The sequence below is a fragment of the Corticium candelabrum genome, chromosome 13 (assembly GCF_963422355.1).
Source record: "Corticium candelabrum chromosome 13, ooCorCand1.1, whole genome shotgun sequence".
Lineage (NCBI taxonomy): Eukaryota > Metazoa > Porifera > Homoscleromorpha > Homosclerophorida > Plakinidae > Corticium > Corticium candelabrum.
In genome coordinates this window covers 7,176,569-7,193,379 of record NC_085097.1, presented here as the reverse complement: position 1 = coordinate 7,193,379, position 16,811 = coordinate 7,176,569, and the positions used below count along the sequence as shown (strand labels likewise).

The window sequence follows — 16,811 nt, the reverse complement described above, 5'->3', positions numbered from 1 at the left end:
CTAGCGCGCGTTACTTAACAGATTTTCTAACGCGCGTTATCTGACAAATTCTAACAAAACACTCCATAGTTACTGTACAAGTACTTCAATCTACAAGTTGTTTCACTTACATCTTTATTGGTTACAAGCAGACCCACCAATGTACAAATACAAGTATTCAAATTCTAGCCAATTAATTAATTAATCGATAAGAAAGCCACCAAGTCTTACTAAAAATATATATTTACAGTATACACATTTCTTTATCATCCAATGTCTTGCCAATTCACGTTCATCGAGAAATTTACCAATTGGTCGTATCATAGAGATCAGTAAATCACGTGACATCGGCTCGTCTTCATCGTAATACCTGATTAATTAATTAATTACACTGAAGTCAAACACGATAGTAGCTCTATTGCTCTCAGCTGAAGAGCTTCATTACACTCGGCGTTCGCTGATGCTCCACAAAGTTGCTGAACGCCCACCTCACTTGCTACAATTTTCTCTCGAAGAATATCTGCAGAAACATGCATCAACAAAACGATGAGAACACTGAAGTTGGATGTTTGGCTTACTACTGGTCTTCCCAATGGCAAGCAGGGCTGCGAATGCTGGAAGCTGGAATGACTCGTTATCTTTAAAATGAGCAAACACTGACAAAATAGTGTCTACACATAGTTCAGACTCCAAGACTATTGTCCAGTCTGTAATACAACAGTACTACTGATGCAATAATTTTTAGTGATTTTATCAAGTTGGTGTACTGTACCTTCGAGAAAGCTGAGGAGAATGGAGAGAACGGATAGACAGTTGTATTGCAATCTCTCGTTGTTTTGGTGGCCTTCGATCTTCATCGCATCCAGTATGCAATAACACGCTTCAGATTGGTGAATAAAAACTGCAAGATCTGTCACAGCAACAGCAACATAGTCAAGAATGCTGTTTGAGTGCAAGATGCCACTTTGCCCTACTGAACAAATAACTATATGTCTGTCCATCTGTTCGTCCATGTATGCATGTGTGTGCACACATATTTTCACACACATGCACACACACAACAGACAGACAGACAGGTACATACATACATACACACACACACACACACACACACACACACACACACTGCTGACCTTTCCGCTACTGTATTTTCATGTCTATATGTTCACTACCCTTCCACACACAACAAACAACACACACACACACACACACACACACACACACACACACACACACACACACACACACACACACCAGACAGACAAACAGACAGACAGACACAGACACACACAGACACACACTTTCAGTCCACCAATTAACACAAACTAACCATAAGTCGCAAACGCATTTAAGCAGCAACACGCCTCTGTCTGAACCCTCACAACACCCAAATGATATCTCATGGAGGCAGTAACCAAAGCAAGATAGCCATTCACAGCAATAGCCTGTCGTATACTACAATCTACAACACAAACGACAAATCATTAGCTCCACCTTGCAACACTCAATTCCCTTCAAATACAATATTCAAACCATTATTTGCTAAGTAAGTAAGAATCCGTAACCCAGACGTCTGTACAGTCTCTGATTTTGACCATCTTTGCATCGTCGTCACCATCGCAGAGAAGCAACCAGAATTGGAGAACAACACAAGCGACTCGTCTAGAACACAGAAACAGATGCATCACAACTACAATGTAGTCACTGTGTTCATGGTACTAACCATTGTTTGTTGTTGTTAGAAGACACTCTAAGCACACCATTGCTGCACAGACAACAGACTTCAATCGTGGATGTGATTTCAATGCATTTGATAATATGTCAAATGATCCACACTTGACGATACGTTGATGGGCTAAATGAATAGATAGAAAGATGCATAAAATCAGACAAAGAGACAGGCAAACGTAGAAGCAAAATCAACAAACAGACAGACAAACAAACAGACAAATGGACAAACAGACAAGCACACAAACAGACAAACAAACAAAAAGATAAACAAACTGACAAAGAGACAGACAAACAAACAAACAAACAGACAGACAAACAAACAGACAGACAAACAGACAAACAAACAAATAAACAAGAAAAAGATAAACAAACAAATAGACAAACAAACAGACAAATAAACAAATGGACAAATGGACAAACAGACAAACAAGCAAACATACAAACAAACATACAAACAAACAGACAAACAAACAAAAAAACAAAGACAACCAAACAAAAAGACAAACAAACAGACAAAAACAAACAAACAGACAAACAAACAGACAAACTGACAAACAAACAAACAAACAAACAAACAACAAACTGACAAACAAACAAACAAACAAACTAACAAACAAACAGACAAGCAAACCAACAAACTGACAAACAAATGAAAAGTAGACACACAGACTTCCAGACAGAAACACAGACACACTGATCCAACATCCTACTAACCGAATCCGACAGCTTCACACAATATTAAGCATCCAAAGCTCTGAATTCCAGCTGACTGCGCAAATCTCTTCATCGCACTGCACAGACATTCAATGCATCCTTCGCGTTCAACAAGTTTCAACAAGGTAGAGTCCATCTCGTTCTGATCGGTCATCAGCAGTCGAGAGAGACCAGTGATCGTATACAACATGATCGCTTCGTTCCTGTTGTGAGACAACAGAAAGCCCAACAGAAAGCTTATCACCTCTGCAACTTGAGACCCTTCAACTGCACCTAAAAGTAGAAGTTACAATAAACGAGTTTGTCATAACAGTCAGTGTGAAGACATGCGATGAGAGAAACTCATGAAAAAAAGAAAAAAGAGCCAAAGATGAACTGGCAGCAAACGTTGAAGCAACAAGGTCTGGCTCACTGTATCAAACTTGCTGGCTGCTTTGACTTTGTCGTACAGAGAGACCAACAAAAATGGACGGACAGATAGAGAGACAGACAAACAAATAGACAGACAGATAGACAGACAGATAAAGAGACAGACAGACAGACAGACAGACAGACAGACAGACAGAGAGACAGAGAGACAAATCGAGAGACAGACAGAGAGACAGAGCAAAATGCAAGGACGTCTACATTTACTGTCATGCCGTCTCCTTGCATGTTCCATTCATGAAACCTCTAACACTAAGATGAGACGCACCGTATAGTCGAGATTGAGATCAATACTATTGGCATCGACTATCGGATTCATCTCAAGTTTCTATTTTCAAGAAATCCTAATCCATTTATATATTTAGTCAATACACACACTACACAGTAAAACCCAACCTTGTAACCTGACAAATGGGGGTACCTAAGAAATGCTGATAGTTGGTGACAGCCCCTTGAAAACTCAATACATTCGCATACATTTGGAGGCTGAATAAAGCAGGCACCCATGAATGACAAATAATGCAGACACAATTCTACGACCAAAGGCACGTATGAAGCACTTCAAAAGTGGTCTAGCCTAACGCACGCTAAAAGGGTGTGGTTCAAAAGTAATGCGCCAAAAGAGCAGTCGTCCAGCATACAATTGCCTAATGTATTGCACAAAGGGTTCTTGAAACTCTCGTTTACCAACAATTGTAATACGCGTATACGTGGCTATGCAATACGACCTGCCTTATATTAGCTAAATAACAACTAATATATTTGGTCAAGATGCTCCAGTTTACTTTTGTTTTAACTATAAATGTATTAGCTATTTAATCACTTATAGTTTCAACAGAAAGTTTTGGCCATTAATCGTTGACTGTCCAAAGTACAGTTTTTGAAAGATGGTTTGGCCTAAAACAGACCGACAGGACCGGTTTGTACGGCCCTAAAATAGGTCACTGGTGAAGGTTAACTCTAGAAAAAGGGGTTCAGCATGACCGGACCTTCCGGACCGGCTTCTACGGCCCTGCGTTTTGACCTCCGAAATGCGGATTCAGGCATTCTTACAGAACATGTGATCATCGTGTGTGTGTGTGTGTGTGTGTGTGTGTGTGTGTGTGTGTGTGTGTGTGTGTGTGTGTGTGTGTGTGTGTGTGTGTGTGCATGCATGTGTGTGGTGTGTGTGTGTTTGTGTGTGTGTGTGTGTGTTTGTGTGTGTGTGTGTGTGTGTGTGTGTGTGTGTGTGTGTGTGTGTGTGTGTGTGTGTGTGTGTGTGTGTGTGTGTGTGTGTGTGTGTGTGTGTGTGTGTGTGTGTGTGTGTGTGTGTGTGTAATACATGCAGGGCAGTTGAGGCTTTGTAAACGTCAAATTGCATGGCGTCAAAGAAAAGAAACAAATTGCCTAGTAAAAAAATTGATGTTATTGAAGCCTCTGAGTCTGGCCATAGTCAACGGGACGGGCTAAAGATTTTGGCATTAGAAAAGCACAAGTAGGCAGCATTTTGATATCCTTTTTTATATCAATAAAATACATATTTAGATTGTCATTACGTTGTATACAAGAATATGGTGTACATCAATCGGTCTACGTGTACAAATGCCAGTCTGACAACTGCGACCACCTGAGAACTAGGGGCAAGTCGTGGACAGTCCCTTGGGTGGTCGTAATTCACAAGTTCCACTGTATTTGATATCAACAAGTAATTTGCATGACCTAAGTAGTTGCGCTCACCGGACTGCAGAGCAAATTGTAAGAACTGGAGACTTGCTTCGAGCACCAAGTTGTCATCGCCACTAGTTTGAATGACTCCGATGCAAGCCGAGATAATCTCGTTATTGAACTCTGCCAACAACGATAAGTCTAAACGCACAAACCATAAAAATCATACTAAGACACTGCATTATGACATCATATCTAAGCATTGATGTACAACCAACCTTGTGCAGCTATCGTGCTCAAGACTGCCAATGCTGCTGATTGCACTTCGCTTACTTGACTTTGCAGTGCAAGTTCAGATGACTTTAAAAATAGCAGGAGATGCCTGATAATGTCTTGTTCAAGTAAAGAATCTCTCGCCTTCTCTAATGGAAAGAAAAACGTAAGCTCAATCAACTAACACTCGGTGTCACGACATGCGATAAGAGAAACTCTTTAATTAAGGAAGAGAAACAGCCAAAGATGAACTGATGGCAAATGTTGGTAGCAACACTGTCTGGCTTACTGTTGATCAAATCTGTTGGCTGCTTTGACTTTGCCATAAAGAGAGAAAGACAAGGAACAGAGAGACAAAGAGACAGAGAGACAGACAGTCAGACAGACAAACAGATAGACAGACAGACAAACAGATAGACAGACAGACAGACAGACACACACACACAGACAAACAGACAGACAGACACAGACAGACAGACGGACAAACAAACAGACAAACAGACAGACAGACAGAGCAAAATGCAAGGACGTCTACATTTAAGTCATCGACATAATGCTGCCATCTTACCCGAATTAGAAACCAAATGGAGAACAAGCAGTAGACTTTGAATCACAGTTGAAGACTGTTTAGCATACGTTTGCAGTACTGACAGCAATGCGTGTAGACCACCGCAGTGAACAAAGACTTCCGGCATCGAATCTACACAAAAAACAGCAAGCAATTCAGCACACCCAACTACCAGTATGTCTACAGCATGTCTCCCAATCACAGTAACACACGCAAATTTTTGGCAATAGACATGACTTCGGTGCAAAATTCTATTACCGTAATGCATCATGGCTGTCACTATACAAAAGGCTGATTCGACTATTCCATAGACAGGACAGTCGTTTGAAATAACATCGATGAGAATGGGGAAAGTGCCCGCATTGATAAATGATGGGCAAGACCATTCATGTGGACCTGGAAAAATCAGATAAAATAATAAATATGTATGTTGCAAGCATATGGACAAACACACACACACACACACACACACACACACACACACTGACACACACACACACACACACACACACACACACACACATGCTGACACACACACACACACACACACACACACACACACACACACACACACACACACACACACACACACACACACACACACACACAACCCTGTATGTATGTTAAAACAGACTGCCTTACACGTTGTCGCCATCAACCACAAACAAGAAAGGGCCGCTTCCACAACAGCTTTCTGTCGTCCCAGCACTTTCAATGCCTGACAAATGCGCCGCACGTAATCTTCATCCAATACCTGATTATGAATCTGAGGATCATCTACAAAGATCACCAGCACAGCATATGACACTAAACGTGTGAGCAACATCGTTACACATCTCACCTTTCTCTAGATAGCATTGTATTAGTTGAATGCCTGACAACTGAATTTCTTCGTTTGCATAGTGAGCACTCATAGCATCCTTGGCTACCGGAAGTGCATTATGTTTCACACAATGTTTCAACAGTCGTTCTAAAAGAGAGCGAATACGAGTGTGAGTGTGATGATGTGGACGTATACACAAACATGCCACAGTCACAGAGAGCAAACTAAAGTGATAATTATTGGTTGTGTGTTGTCTCACGTGATTTGCTAGCTAGCCTGAACAGACACTTGCATCCTGTAGCCTGCACTTTGTCGTACAGAGGATACTGATTCATGTTGCTAACAACACGTTCAACCGCATGAGTACCAGCAAGCTCTTCCACTGTTGCTAAAATTAAAGAGGAAAGACATACAATACAATACAACGCAACAGGCAACAAGCATTTGTAGTTATGGTACAAATAAAATAAAATCGAAAACCAAACGTTAATGTCATGAAGCTAATGCTAGATGTGGTTACTATGTATAATTTCTAGCTGTCTGATTGCCTAGCTATTTGTCACTGTCCCTCGTTGTCTCTCACATCTGCATGCCTGAGTATGTGTCTCACTCTGACTGCTTGTCAGTGCACATGTGTGTGTGTGTGTGTGTGTGTGTGTGTGTGTGTGTGTGTGTGTGTGTGTGTGTGTGTGTGTGTGTGTGTGTGTGTGTGTGTGTGTGTGACCATCTGTCTGTCCGTCTGTCCATCTAAATGTCTGTCTGCCTACTTCATGACACTCAACAGTATCTTGACAGCACAGCATGTGCACCCAATCCAAACTCACTTCTAGGAATTTTCACACTGAGACTTCTCAAGTACTTGACCACTACACAGAAGATCTCTCACTATGTAGATCAACACTATCCGCACAACAAACCTTCTTCCTCTTCAGTGCTCCCTTCTGAGCTGAGAAAATGATTGTCACCATTTTCAGTTTGTCTGGCTTTATTCAATGCCTGTAAAAGTTGCTAGTTACAGCACACAAATGCAACTACAAGCGGCTATCGTAGAACACAATGTAGTCATCACTACAGCGTATAGTAAGTTTGTACTGTACCTCCTGAAAAGCAGTTCCTAATGTGACAAATGGTTTAAGAGCTTCCAGCCAATGCCTGCAACACAACATGTGTACAAAATTGGATTCTGAAGAAAGTACTTACATGAAATATGTAGACAACCAAATAGTAAAAAATGGGCGTGGTTTGTGGTCTAATTTATCTGCCCTCAAACTTGAGGACAACGCTACGCCTGTGACAGACACACAACACACACGGACAGACAGACAGACAGACAAACAGACATTTTAGAAATTGTAGAGGTTTCTAGCAGCCTCCATGTACTGCATTCTAGCTTTAACGTATGAATAAAAATAGACAGACAAACAGACAGATAGAAAGACAGACAGACAGACAAACGGACAGACAGACAGACAAACGGACAGACAGACAAACGGACAGACAGACAAACGGACAGACAGACAAACAGACAGACAGACAGACAGACAGACAGACAAGCAGACATTTTAGAATTTGTAGAGGTTTCTAGCAGCCTCCATGTACATTCTAGCTTTGATGGATAAATAAAAAATAGACAGGCAAACAGACAAACAGACTGAAAGACAGACAGACAGACAGACAGACACACAGAGACAGACAAACAGACAGACAGACAGACAGGCAGACAGACAAACAGACAGGCAGACAGACAAAGACAGCTAGCCAAATGGGCTGACAGACAGACACACAGAGACAGACAGACAGACAGACAGACAGACAGACAGACAGACAAACAGACAGACAGGCAGACAGACAGAGACAGCTAGCCAAATGGGCTGACAGACAGACACACAGAGACAGACAGACAGACAGACAGACAGACAGACAGACAGACAGACAAAACGACAAACAAACAGAGAAGACTGGAAAAATCTCAGCATTAGCAGTTCGTTCAAAACATTGTTCGACTAACAAACGAGTAGCAAGTAAAAAAAACACACAAAGCAACCACTAGCCTCTCCTAATTTCCTTACCAACACTCTTCCACGCTGTCAAACACCAGAAATATTGACTTTAAATTTGAATCAATAGCAAACGCGTTGTCATCAGTAGCAGCAGAAGGCCACAACACAGTCGGCGAACACTCCGTCTTCTTCTTCACCACACAACTCAACGACAACGGCACGCGTCCCTTACACCGTCTGCCATCAAAATACTCCAACAAGCCACTTCTGTTGAGAGAGAAATAACGTCGCTTCCAATTCTTCCTCAAATGACCTGTAAGCAACGGCTACTTTGCAAGTACATTCAATTATAAGTTAATACGGTAAACGACCTCGTTTAGTGATAAATCCAGAATGGAGAACGACAACTTCTTCAGACATTGAAGTTCGATGAAGGGGGACCTTGCGATGTTAAGGTCAATATTATAAGATGCTACCGCAGCAGCGGATTATCGCTTCGACGTTATGATAATGTAGAATGATGGAAAGTAAAGAAATCATGAAGAAGCTAATTAGGTCATAATAAGTCACGTGAGAATATAGATATCTACAAAGTGGATAGCCTCGCATGGTCAATCACCACCCGTCCTTGCATTCCTGTATTACGAGAGTTTGAGACGGAATGTGTTTAGTTTGCTGTGTTTTTACGAGACCAAAACGTTTTTAGACGGATCGGTAATTTAATTAAGTAGGCAATGACTCAGCATATTGTCTTGTTCCGTACTTCAAGAATTTGAATCCCCCACAAATAAAATCCCCACAAACATCATCACCTCTAGGTAGTAATCCGTTTACAACGTTCAGTTCAACTTCGCATCGCATTGTTCTTGCTCAGCTAGGACTTGTCTCTATATCTGTGTACATGCACAGTCTGTAAAACATGGCAGAAGGCGGAACATCACCCAAACAAGTGGGTGGAGCTCACCAACAACGCTTTCCAATTGCAAATAGACGAAGAGGCGACCTAGGCCTAATGCAAGGTGAGTGTCAGAAATATCGCATTGCATGGCTGGAATAATCTACTCTACTAGGATCTAAAACGCCCACTAGACTAATAAGGAATGGTAAACATGTCATTAGAGAAACCGACAGGTGGCTGCAAATTAATCTTAGTAAGTTACTGCTTTGTTGTACAAGAGAAGGCTAGAGTGGTTTAATTAATTAACTGATCCATGCATCACCACGTGCACTCTAGAGCGTGCACAACATCCTTCAAAATCAAAAAAGGACGATGAATTTATCATCTTTTTATGCAAGCATTTTGCTAGATTAATTAAACAGTTTACCACTTCCATGTTTTATGGCCTAGACATAGTAATTTCATAGACCCCAAAGTTGATGATGAAATCCAGCTTTCAAGATGTACTCGAAAGTATAAAGGGTTGTCCCAACTCCAATGTAGTTTCTATGTGGTCATACTCTAATTTTAGGAGTGTTGCATCCGTTATTAGCTTGTTTGTATATCCAGATACAAACATGATAAGACCTTCTTTCAGTTTGGTTTCTAGTTCTCTTTATTAATTAATGCAAAATCTGTAGCTATAACGTCAGCTGATTTGGTTAGTCTTGCAGCATAGCCACTTCTTCCCTTTTCATAACTTTCAGACAGGGACGAGAGAAGAATGGCTATCGCTACGTGAGACTTGATATCATCATGCATAAATATCACTTGAGGTACAGGTAATACTGTCTACCCTCATCCACAATGTTATTAGTTAGATACTCTTCTTGCTACTTTTACGTTGATTAAATAAGATTACACCACACAATAATGCAGCAGTTAGCGGCCGGTTTCAATCACTCAGTGAAAAAGATACAAAACTGTTTAGCAGCTAGCCTGATGTATAGTTGTATCATGCTGTCACGTGGCTTAGTCTTTTGACATAATTTAATTAAAGACCCAAGCACTAAATCGGTTATTATAGCTCAATTCTTTGTTTGTTTGTGGTTGTGGTTATGTGAGGTACAGTACCTCTGTAGTTTGTATGTAGTGCATGGTGATATAATTAAGAAGTAATATGATAGAAGCTGTGTGTGTGTGTGTGTGTGTGTGTGTGTGTGTGTGTGTGTGTGTGTGTGTGTGTGTGTGTGTGTGTGTGTGTGTGTGTGTGTGTGTGTGTGTGTGTGTGTGTGTTACTGAATTTAATTATCTATTTATATGTACACGTGTTCCAGTTCCTACTCAAGGTGATCATGCATCACCACAGCAGCAGAGACAGAACAACCAATTGAGGTCACAAAGAAGCTGTTTTGGATATCTTGAAACTCCTAACAGCAACTTACAACCGGAGTTGCCTGCAGGGAAAGACAGATCTAACTCAGATTATGAAAATGTTCAGATCAGAGACAACTTCTTGAGTTCACACGACCAAAGTCAATCTAGGAAACTACCTTCTCCAAAACCAAGAAAACCAGGTTTCCTTAAAATTAAATTGTTGTAGTATGCATAGATTAAATGTGTTTTTGTAACATTTAGATTTGAAAATTACCAATCTTTAGAATGATATAAAACCTCAATTAACTTAATTAATTAAGCATTTCTAATTGTATAGTACGTGAAGACGAAGCATCAAGACATCAGTTTAAAGGCCTAGTAACTCAACCAACTGATGCGGCTACATTCAAGTATTGCTTCGAAGTTAGAAAGTTTATTACATAAATGTACAGTTGCACATCATGATTTGTTGCTAATACAGGGAACAAGAAAAACACCATCAAAAGAAGAGCACGTTGCAATGGCTTCAGACTATTGTATGTTATTCAAATTTGATAACTTGGAAATTAATTAAGTTCAATTAATTAATTAATTAATATTATACATGTGAAGTTTTGACAATAACTAGCGCTACTGAATAAACAAGCTAATCAATTTCATAAACAGAGTTGCTCTCATGGTGTCATGCCTCATTCTAAGTGTTTAAGAAATACGAAGTTAGTTCATAAATGGTAAATGCACTTGGGCTAAACTTTGATGGTCGTGTGTGCGTGTGTGTTTTGTTTGTTTGTTTGTGTCTGTGTTTTGTTTGTGTGTGTGTGTGTGTGCGTGTGTGTGTGTGTGTATTAGTTTCTTACAATCACTCATAATGCTGTTGTAGACTCGGATTCGACAGAACAAGACATTAAAGTGGTTGAGAATGACATTCGCCCTAACCATGCGCCATGCAAGGTCATGTCAAAATAGTATCAAAATTCCCTATTTGTATGATAAGTTTCAGCTTCATAGTTGTTTAAAATTTTGCTACAGACTTCAATGGAGATCACCCTGATACTGCCAACAGGCTATGTTCTGCATACTAAAATGGTCAGAGTCATCTGGCAAAGCGAAGCTTCAGAACATTCATATCAAAGGGTGACTAATGGCAATGCATCATTCAATGGCAGTTGTATCTATACTGAATCCCCTTGTTAGTTACATACATCTACATTTATGTTTTTATCACTTGTCATTAACTACTTTCGTGTAGGCTGGGATTCCCCTGAAAGAGTAAGAGTATTGATAGAAGGCATACAGGGAGTAGCTCATACTTTGTACCTGGGACACTTCACCTTTACGGATACTACACCAACAGATCAACCAACATGTGGCCTGCCATGCCTTCCTACCAACCATCTTGCTGAAAGTACTCTTAGACAAATAGCTATGCTGATGAAACAATATCAAGACATACTACAGTTGGCTTCCGGAAGTGCTAGCCAGAACAGCCATGAGAGTACAGATAGTGGGCTACAATCATCAAAGGAGATAAATAAACTTCTAGAAGGTAATATCTGCACTACAGCCACAACTTTGAAAATTATACTTAGTAATGAGAATAGTAATAACAAATAAAAACAACTACTGATATTAATTTATTAACAGTTGTTTAATCTGTAAATAATTGATCGTGTTGATGTGTGTAGTGTTTAGTATGTTAACCTCAGTCGTACCTGACAGCATACAGAATGACACTGGAGAGAAACAACCAGTTACTTGGTATTGCTGTAAGTGGCATGCACATAGTTCTAATGTATCTATTTCTATTTATGATAATCTGCATATCTATCAAGCAACCCAAGTACCAATAGACGAAATGGTTACACCTGCATATGCCGATCCTAGCGATATCATTCCTGAAAATAAAGGTACGTTCAGTGTAAAACGAAGATGCACTTCTCGAGTGCTGCATATTGCTCTGTGATGTCAACCCATGTAGGTCTAACAGCACCAAGAACAGTAATGATTCCTGGTGATAAATTTATCAAAATGCTAGAAGATGTTAAACATAGCATCATCAGCTGTGACAAAGCACTGGAAAAGGTACAGAGTTGTCTGAAACTGTTATAGAGGCATTGACAGTCTGTTTTCTGGGCAGGGAAGGGAGTATACCTACATGCCTCTACCTCCTACAACTGGCACCTCAAAAGTAATGAAAACATCAAGTATGTATGTTGTACCATTGATAGATAAGTTTTGAATTTTAGATGGCTGGGACAACTAGCAAACAAGCTAAAAAAGCAAAAAGTGAGTATAAATGCAGTACGTCTCTTGATTGTTGATGTCACAAATATGGTGTGTGCATGCATCATCATTCCAGATGGGCATAGCTGGTGGCCACACATTTTGTGGAAGAAAAAAGGTACACAACAATCGTAAAGTATATACAAGAAATGCCACATGTCATTTAATTCAATATCTAAAGGTCAGAAGACTGACTCAAAATCCTTCACATCGTCTTCATCTACATCAAGCACAGAAACGGTAAAAAGTCACTTGTTCTGTGGATTGGACCAAACCTGCTAGGCACCTCAACATTCAGATACTTGCAATTTGATATATCATCACATTGCTGCATTGGGTGCATAACTACCTATCGAATAGTCTTAACACGTTTAGTGTTTCCAACAAACACAAAACTCATGTTAATAGATATACTTATGCTAATGTTTACATACTTGTTACAGAGACGACCTCCAATGCCTCCTCCAAAGCCCAAAAAACAAAACAAAACCTTTAAAGAGCCAGAAACAGATGAGAGCGCAACATACCACCAATCACTGTCATCCAATGGGTCAGGAGACTTCCCACACAATGTCAAAGTTCAGGTACACACTTAAATGTCACAATTAGAATTAGACATCACATAATCTCATTTTACTGTGGAGAAGAAAACCCCAACAGCTGCTAAATCTCCCCGTCCGCTTACAAAAGGCAAGCATTGTGGTGTTGATGATATGCAGATTCAAATGTACTGTATTCCTGTCATTTGATTATACAATTCTCTGACAGAGACAACACACCAAAATGAGCAGACACACACAGATAGTGTAATGCATACTGATGCTGCCCAGCAAGTAGAATGCAACAACACCTATGAAATTCCACAATCTGTAACTACAAAACCACCAGACAAGAAGAAAGTAGCTGAAAGCGTCCAGAATGCTCCAGGAAAGTCATTAACGGCTATTGATGAATACCAAGTTTCTCAGACAAATTCCAGAGGTAAGTGTGTGTGTGTGTGTGTGTGTGTGTGTGTGTGTGTGTGTGTGTGTGTGTGTGTGTGTGTGTGTGTGTGTGTGTGTGCGTTTGTGTGTGTGTGTGTGTGTGTGTGTGTGTGTGTGTGTGTGTGTGTGTGTGTGTGTGTGTGTGTGTGTGACTAAACTTATTTTACTATCCCTACAGATAGATGCAGCAGTTCAGCCGCAAGTGAACCTCGTAAAATAAGCGCCGACAGTGCCTATGGATCACACCCAAATTGTGATAAAATCCCATTACAAGACCATGTTTACGAAAACGTCAAACCCCTAAAACAGCAAATGAAATCCAAACATCACAGAGCAGGTAAACCAAACTGGAATCCAAAGCTTCTAGCTGTAATCTAAACTTGATTAATTCATTAAGGTTGTCCAGCTGAAATAAGACAGTTACAGCACCTTGAACAACTGTCAAAGAAAGTGCAGACTTTGTAGCTCTATTTTGCTAATGCACACGTGGAAGGTACTACACTAGAAATGCTTGCTGTTGCTACGTACAATGCCTAGTTGACCTTCACGCTTATATACTTACGTGTAGCTATTACCACAAGTGCTATGTAATAACCCAGTAAACATTAATATTAAACAACTTCTAAACGTGTTTGGTTGCTAGTGGAGACACGATCTAACGCTGCTGTAGAAACTTGTTCGGTCAAATTATTTACCATTTGCAGCACCTCATGATGACCTAGCGTCTAGTAATAGTAATGATATTGTGAATACAGCAGCATCCAGTACACATGTAGTACAAGAATATCTAAACTGGCTATAACAAACAGACCCTTGCATCCAGCTAAAACCACTGAGACATAAACTCTATCTACGCCTATAAAACTATAGTCTTCCTGCCTTATCCCCCTCCATCTCATTATTTGTTGTCAGACAAACTACCATACGATGACACACTAGCCGTGCCTGCAGTTTCTAACAGTCTTCGTCGCTCGCCTGGACTCTCTCTAGATCTTGAGCTTAACTCACGATATTGCAGACGCGATTCCTTCCATTTTCTGTACAGCCAGGGAGGAAGTGCGGGTCGTTTGTCCTTTCTTTCACGCCACATTTGAAAAATGATTCCGGATATCGCAAGTACGCCCCACACAGACGCCAGAATGATGTCTTTAACATAAATGTTAGTTATAGTAACAACTCAATCAGTTTATGTTGTAGGTACTGATGCGTACATACTACTACCGTTTGTTTATACATGTTTTTATATTTTTACTAATATACATATGCCTTGCTCATTATAACAAGGCAGAAACAGAAATAACAGGCAAATCCCCAAAACAGTATTTATTGTATTGTAATCACTAATGTGCACGATACCCACCAAACAGTCACAACCTAATCAGATAAACAGTACCACGCTCTACTCAGGGCTCAAAAAATCATTCCAACTAGTTGTTGTCATTTGATGAGTTTCCCAAAAATTTTAGCTCGGCAATTTTTTCTAGGATGTCATGTTGATATCAATCATGGTGTATAGTGGTATGCCGTCATTTTGTACAGCCTTCTAAAATTCAGTGCAGTGCAAGCATGCAGCGCAGTATTCCCACAATGGCATGCAACCGAAAGAATTCAAGACATTACCACTGAGCCAATGGATACAACGTGTTACATTATACAGAGCTAGACATCTTTGCGGAGGCAAGGAAGACAACAATGATAGCTAATTGAATTAGTCATTAAACGCACACCACCTTTCTTGTCAAAAACAAGGCAGGGTTTCAACCAGACTTCCATATCACATTGCGAAAGTTGTCCATTTTTGCTACTAAAATCATATCTACCTATTCGATCTGCATGATTTACCATTGTCTCCACTTTCCCATGTGCTCCCTGGTCACAAACTTCATGCCTTTACTCTGTCAGAATCCTGACATGGCTCTTGCACTCCCAGTTTCATTATCCGGGATACGAGCAGTTTGCTGCTGGTGCATTACTATGTGTACATGTCATTGTACGACAAATGTCCCAATGTGAGCATCCAAGAGGCACATGTTTCAGTACAGTACAGTACAGTTATCAGCCTGCATACCGAGAAAGCCATTACAAACTAGCCTTGGTCTGCTTTAGTCGTCATTTGACGACCTAGACTACGACGTTAGTCGTCAGTTAGACTACAACGTTAGTCGTCAGTTAGACTACAATGTTAGTCGTCAGTTGTAAAATTTAACTCGTAAAATGACAACTTGACGACCTATTTTTTAGCCTTATGTACTACACTGGTCAACGTCTAACTCTTTCATCAGCTTTCCTAGCTAGTGTGATGATGCATAGCTTGATAACATTGCAGTACGACTGACCTGGCATTTCAAACGGATAGTCCGTGTACGCACTAACGTATGTCGGCATCACTGCTTTCTTGATGATATCCAACACGATGTATGAAAGAACACCTTGAATGTAAGAGTTGACGCCTACACAACAAATACACATAATACTATACAACATAATATAGAGAAAGACAAGCACAAACATCAGAGTCTCTAAAGGATCACATAATCATAACCAACAGAACTTGCATCTTACCTACAATGAAAGCATATGAACCAACCACTGCTGTAGCCACGATATTCAGCTGAAAAATCATGTGCAAAGTGAATCAAATTTCATTCAGTTGTTAGATGCTTGACTCACTGTTCTGGGCCACATTAGCAAGACAACAGCTGGAAAAAGCATTCCACACACAAACGCAATCCAATAGTCCAACAAGTTCTGCCAAAACGAAAGGTCACCTGCCGACATCAATAATCATGAAGAATTCCATATCTCAACTTCTTTCATTCAATCATATTAGCCAACTGTATATAATTTATATCAATAGTAAAACATCATATAGGCATGATTAGACTGTACTGACTAACAAGCTGTGATGTTGTTTGTCTTACCGAAAGGAGAAAAGAAGAGTATCGATGAGAAAACAAAGCCCAAGATGATTCCATGAAGTAGAACAAAGGCAAGGACAAGATAGAAGCGAAAGAAGACGAAAAAGAAAAGCAAACTACCAACCACACCCAACACAGCACTTACACCTACACGCACTGCAACAACAGACAGATGAGTTACACATTGCAAGTAAACACACACACACACACACACA

The 16,811-nt window shown here is 40.2% G+C and overlaps 3 protein-coding genes across 4 annotated transcripts in view; 1 reads left to right on the top strand and 2 right to left on the bottom strand.

Moving 5' to 3' along the window:
* Nucleotides 1-103: 103 nt before the first annotated feature.
* On the bottom strand, nucleotides 104-8,727 carry LOC134188837 (uncharacterized). The gene is made up of 19 exons (XM_062657040.1): nucleotides 8,530-8,727; nucleotides 8,228-8,471; nucleotides 7,256-7,310; nucleotides 7,076-7,154; nucleotides 6,983-7,024; nucleotides 6,418-6,546; nucleotides 6,177-6,305; nucleotides 5,978-6,112; nucleotides 5,594-5,731; nucleotides 5,336-5,467; nucleotides 4,773-4,916; nucleotides 4,567-4,695; nucleotides 2,425-2,697; nucleotides 1,703-1,834; nucleotides 1,513-1,641; nucleotides 1,310-1,441; nucleotides 752-889; nucleotides 558-686; nucleotides 104-499 (listed from the first exon to the last, which is right to left on the bottom strand). The coding sequence occupies exons 1-19, from the start codon at nucleotides 8,576-8,578 to the stop codon at nucleotides 366-368; spliced, it is 2,472 nt and encodes an 823-aa protein (XP_062513024.1). The 5' UTR covers nucleotides 8,579-8,727; the 3' UTR covers nucleotides 104-365.
* Nucleotides 8,728-8,991: 264 nt separating this feature from the next.
* On the top strand, nucleotides 8,992-14,297 carry LOC134188852 (uncharacterized). Of its 2 annotated transcripts, none has more exons than XM_062657056.1 (19): nucleotides 8,992-9,177; nucleotides 10,373-10,612; nucleotides 10,750-10,835; nucleotides 10,894-10,948; nucleotides 11,293-11,363; nucleotides 11,442-11,601; nucleotides 11,662-11,958; nucleotides 12,098-12,178; nucleotides 12,245-12,319; nucleotides 12,391-12,494; nucleotides 12,550-12,600; nucleotides 12,659-12,698; nucleotides 12,772-12,813; nucleotides 12,877-12,935; nucleotides 13,139-13,279; nucleotides 13,343-13,385; nucleotides 13,464-13,676; nucleotides 13,857-14,015; nucleotides 14,076-14,297. In XM_062657056.1, the coding sequence occupies exons 1-19, from the start codon at nucleotides 9,078-9,080 to the stop codon at nucleotides 14,141-14,143; spliced, it is 2,085 nt and encodes a 694-aa protein (XP_062513040.1). In that variant the 5' UTR covers nucleotides 8,992-9,077; the 3' UTR covers nucleotides 14,144-14,297. The 2 variants fall into 2 exon arrangements, with proteins under 2 accessions (XP_062513040.1, XP_062513039.1); XM_062657055.1 differs by having other exon boundaries at nucleotides 13,340-13,385.
* A 94-nt stretch (nucleotides 14,298-14,391) lies between these two features.
* LOC134188768 (transmembrane 7 superfamily member 3-like) overlaps nucleotides 14,392-16,811 on the bottom strand; it is a 5,258-nt gene continuing 2,838 nt past the window's right edge. The window contains exons 7-11 of the mRNA XM_062656960.1: nucleotides 16,600-16,752; nucleotides 16,349-16,446; nucleotides 16,241-16,289; nucleotides 16,015-16,128; nucleotides 14,392-14,824 (exon numbers count right to left, since the gene is read on the bottom strand). Of these exons, the coding sequence (XP_062512944.1) occupies nucleotides 14,577-14,824; nucleotides 16,015-16,128; nucleotides 16,241-16,289; nucleotides 16,349-16,446; nucleotides 16,600-16,752 (662 nt within the window). The 3' untranslated portion in view covers nucleotides 14,392-14,576. The remainder of the gene's footprint in view (nucleotides 14,825-16,014; nucleotides 16,129-16,240; nucleotides 16,290-16,348; nucleotides 16,447-16,599; nucleotides 16,753-16,811) is intronic.

Coding starts and splice junctions, on each gene's coding strand:
- LOC134188837 (XM_062657040.1), bottom strand. CDS start 8,578: ATGTCTGAAGAAGTTGTCGTTCTCCATTCTGGATTTATCACTAAACGA. Junction 7,155..7,255: donor TAGGAACTGCTTTTCAGGAG/GTACAGTACAAA, acceptor CAACTTTTACAG/GCATTGAATAAAGCCAGACA. Junction 500..557: donor TGCCATTGGGAAGACCAGTA/GTAAGCCAAACA, acceptor ATGTTTCTGCAG/ATATTCTTCGAGAGAAAATT.
- LOC134188852 (XM_062657055.1), top strand. CDS start 9,078: ATGGCAGAAGGCGGAACATCACCCAAACAAGTGGGTGGAGCTCACCAA. Junction 11,602..11,661: donor TATCTATACTGAATCCCCTT/GTTAGTTACATA, acceptor ACTTTCGTGTAG/GCTGGGATTCCCCTGAAAGA. Junction 13,386..13,463: donor TCCCCGTCCGCTTACAAAAG/GCAAGCATTGTG, acceptor ATTCTCTGACAG/AGACAACACACCAAAATGAG.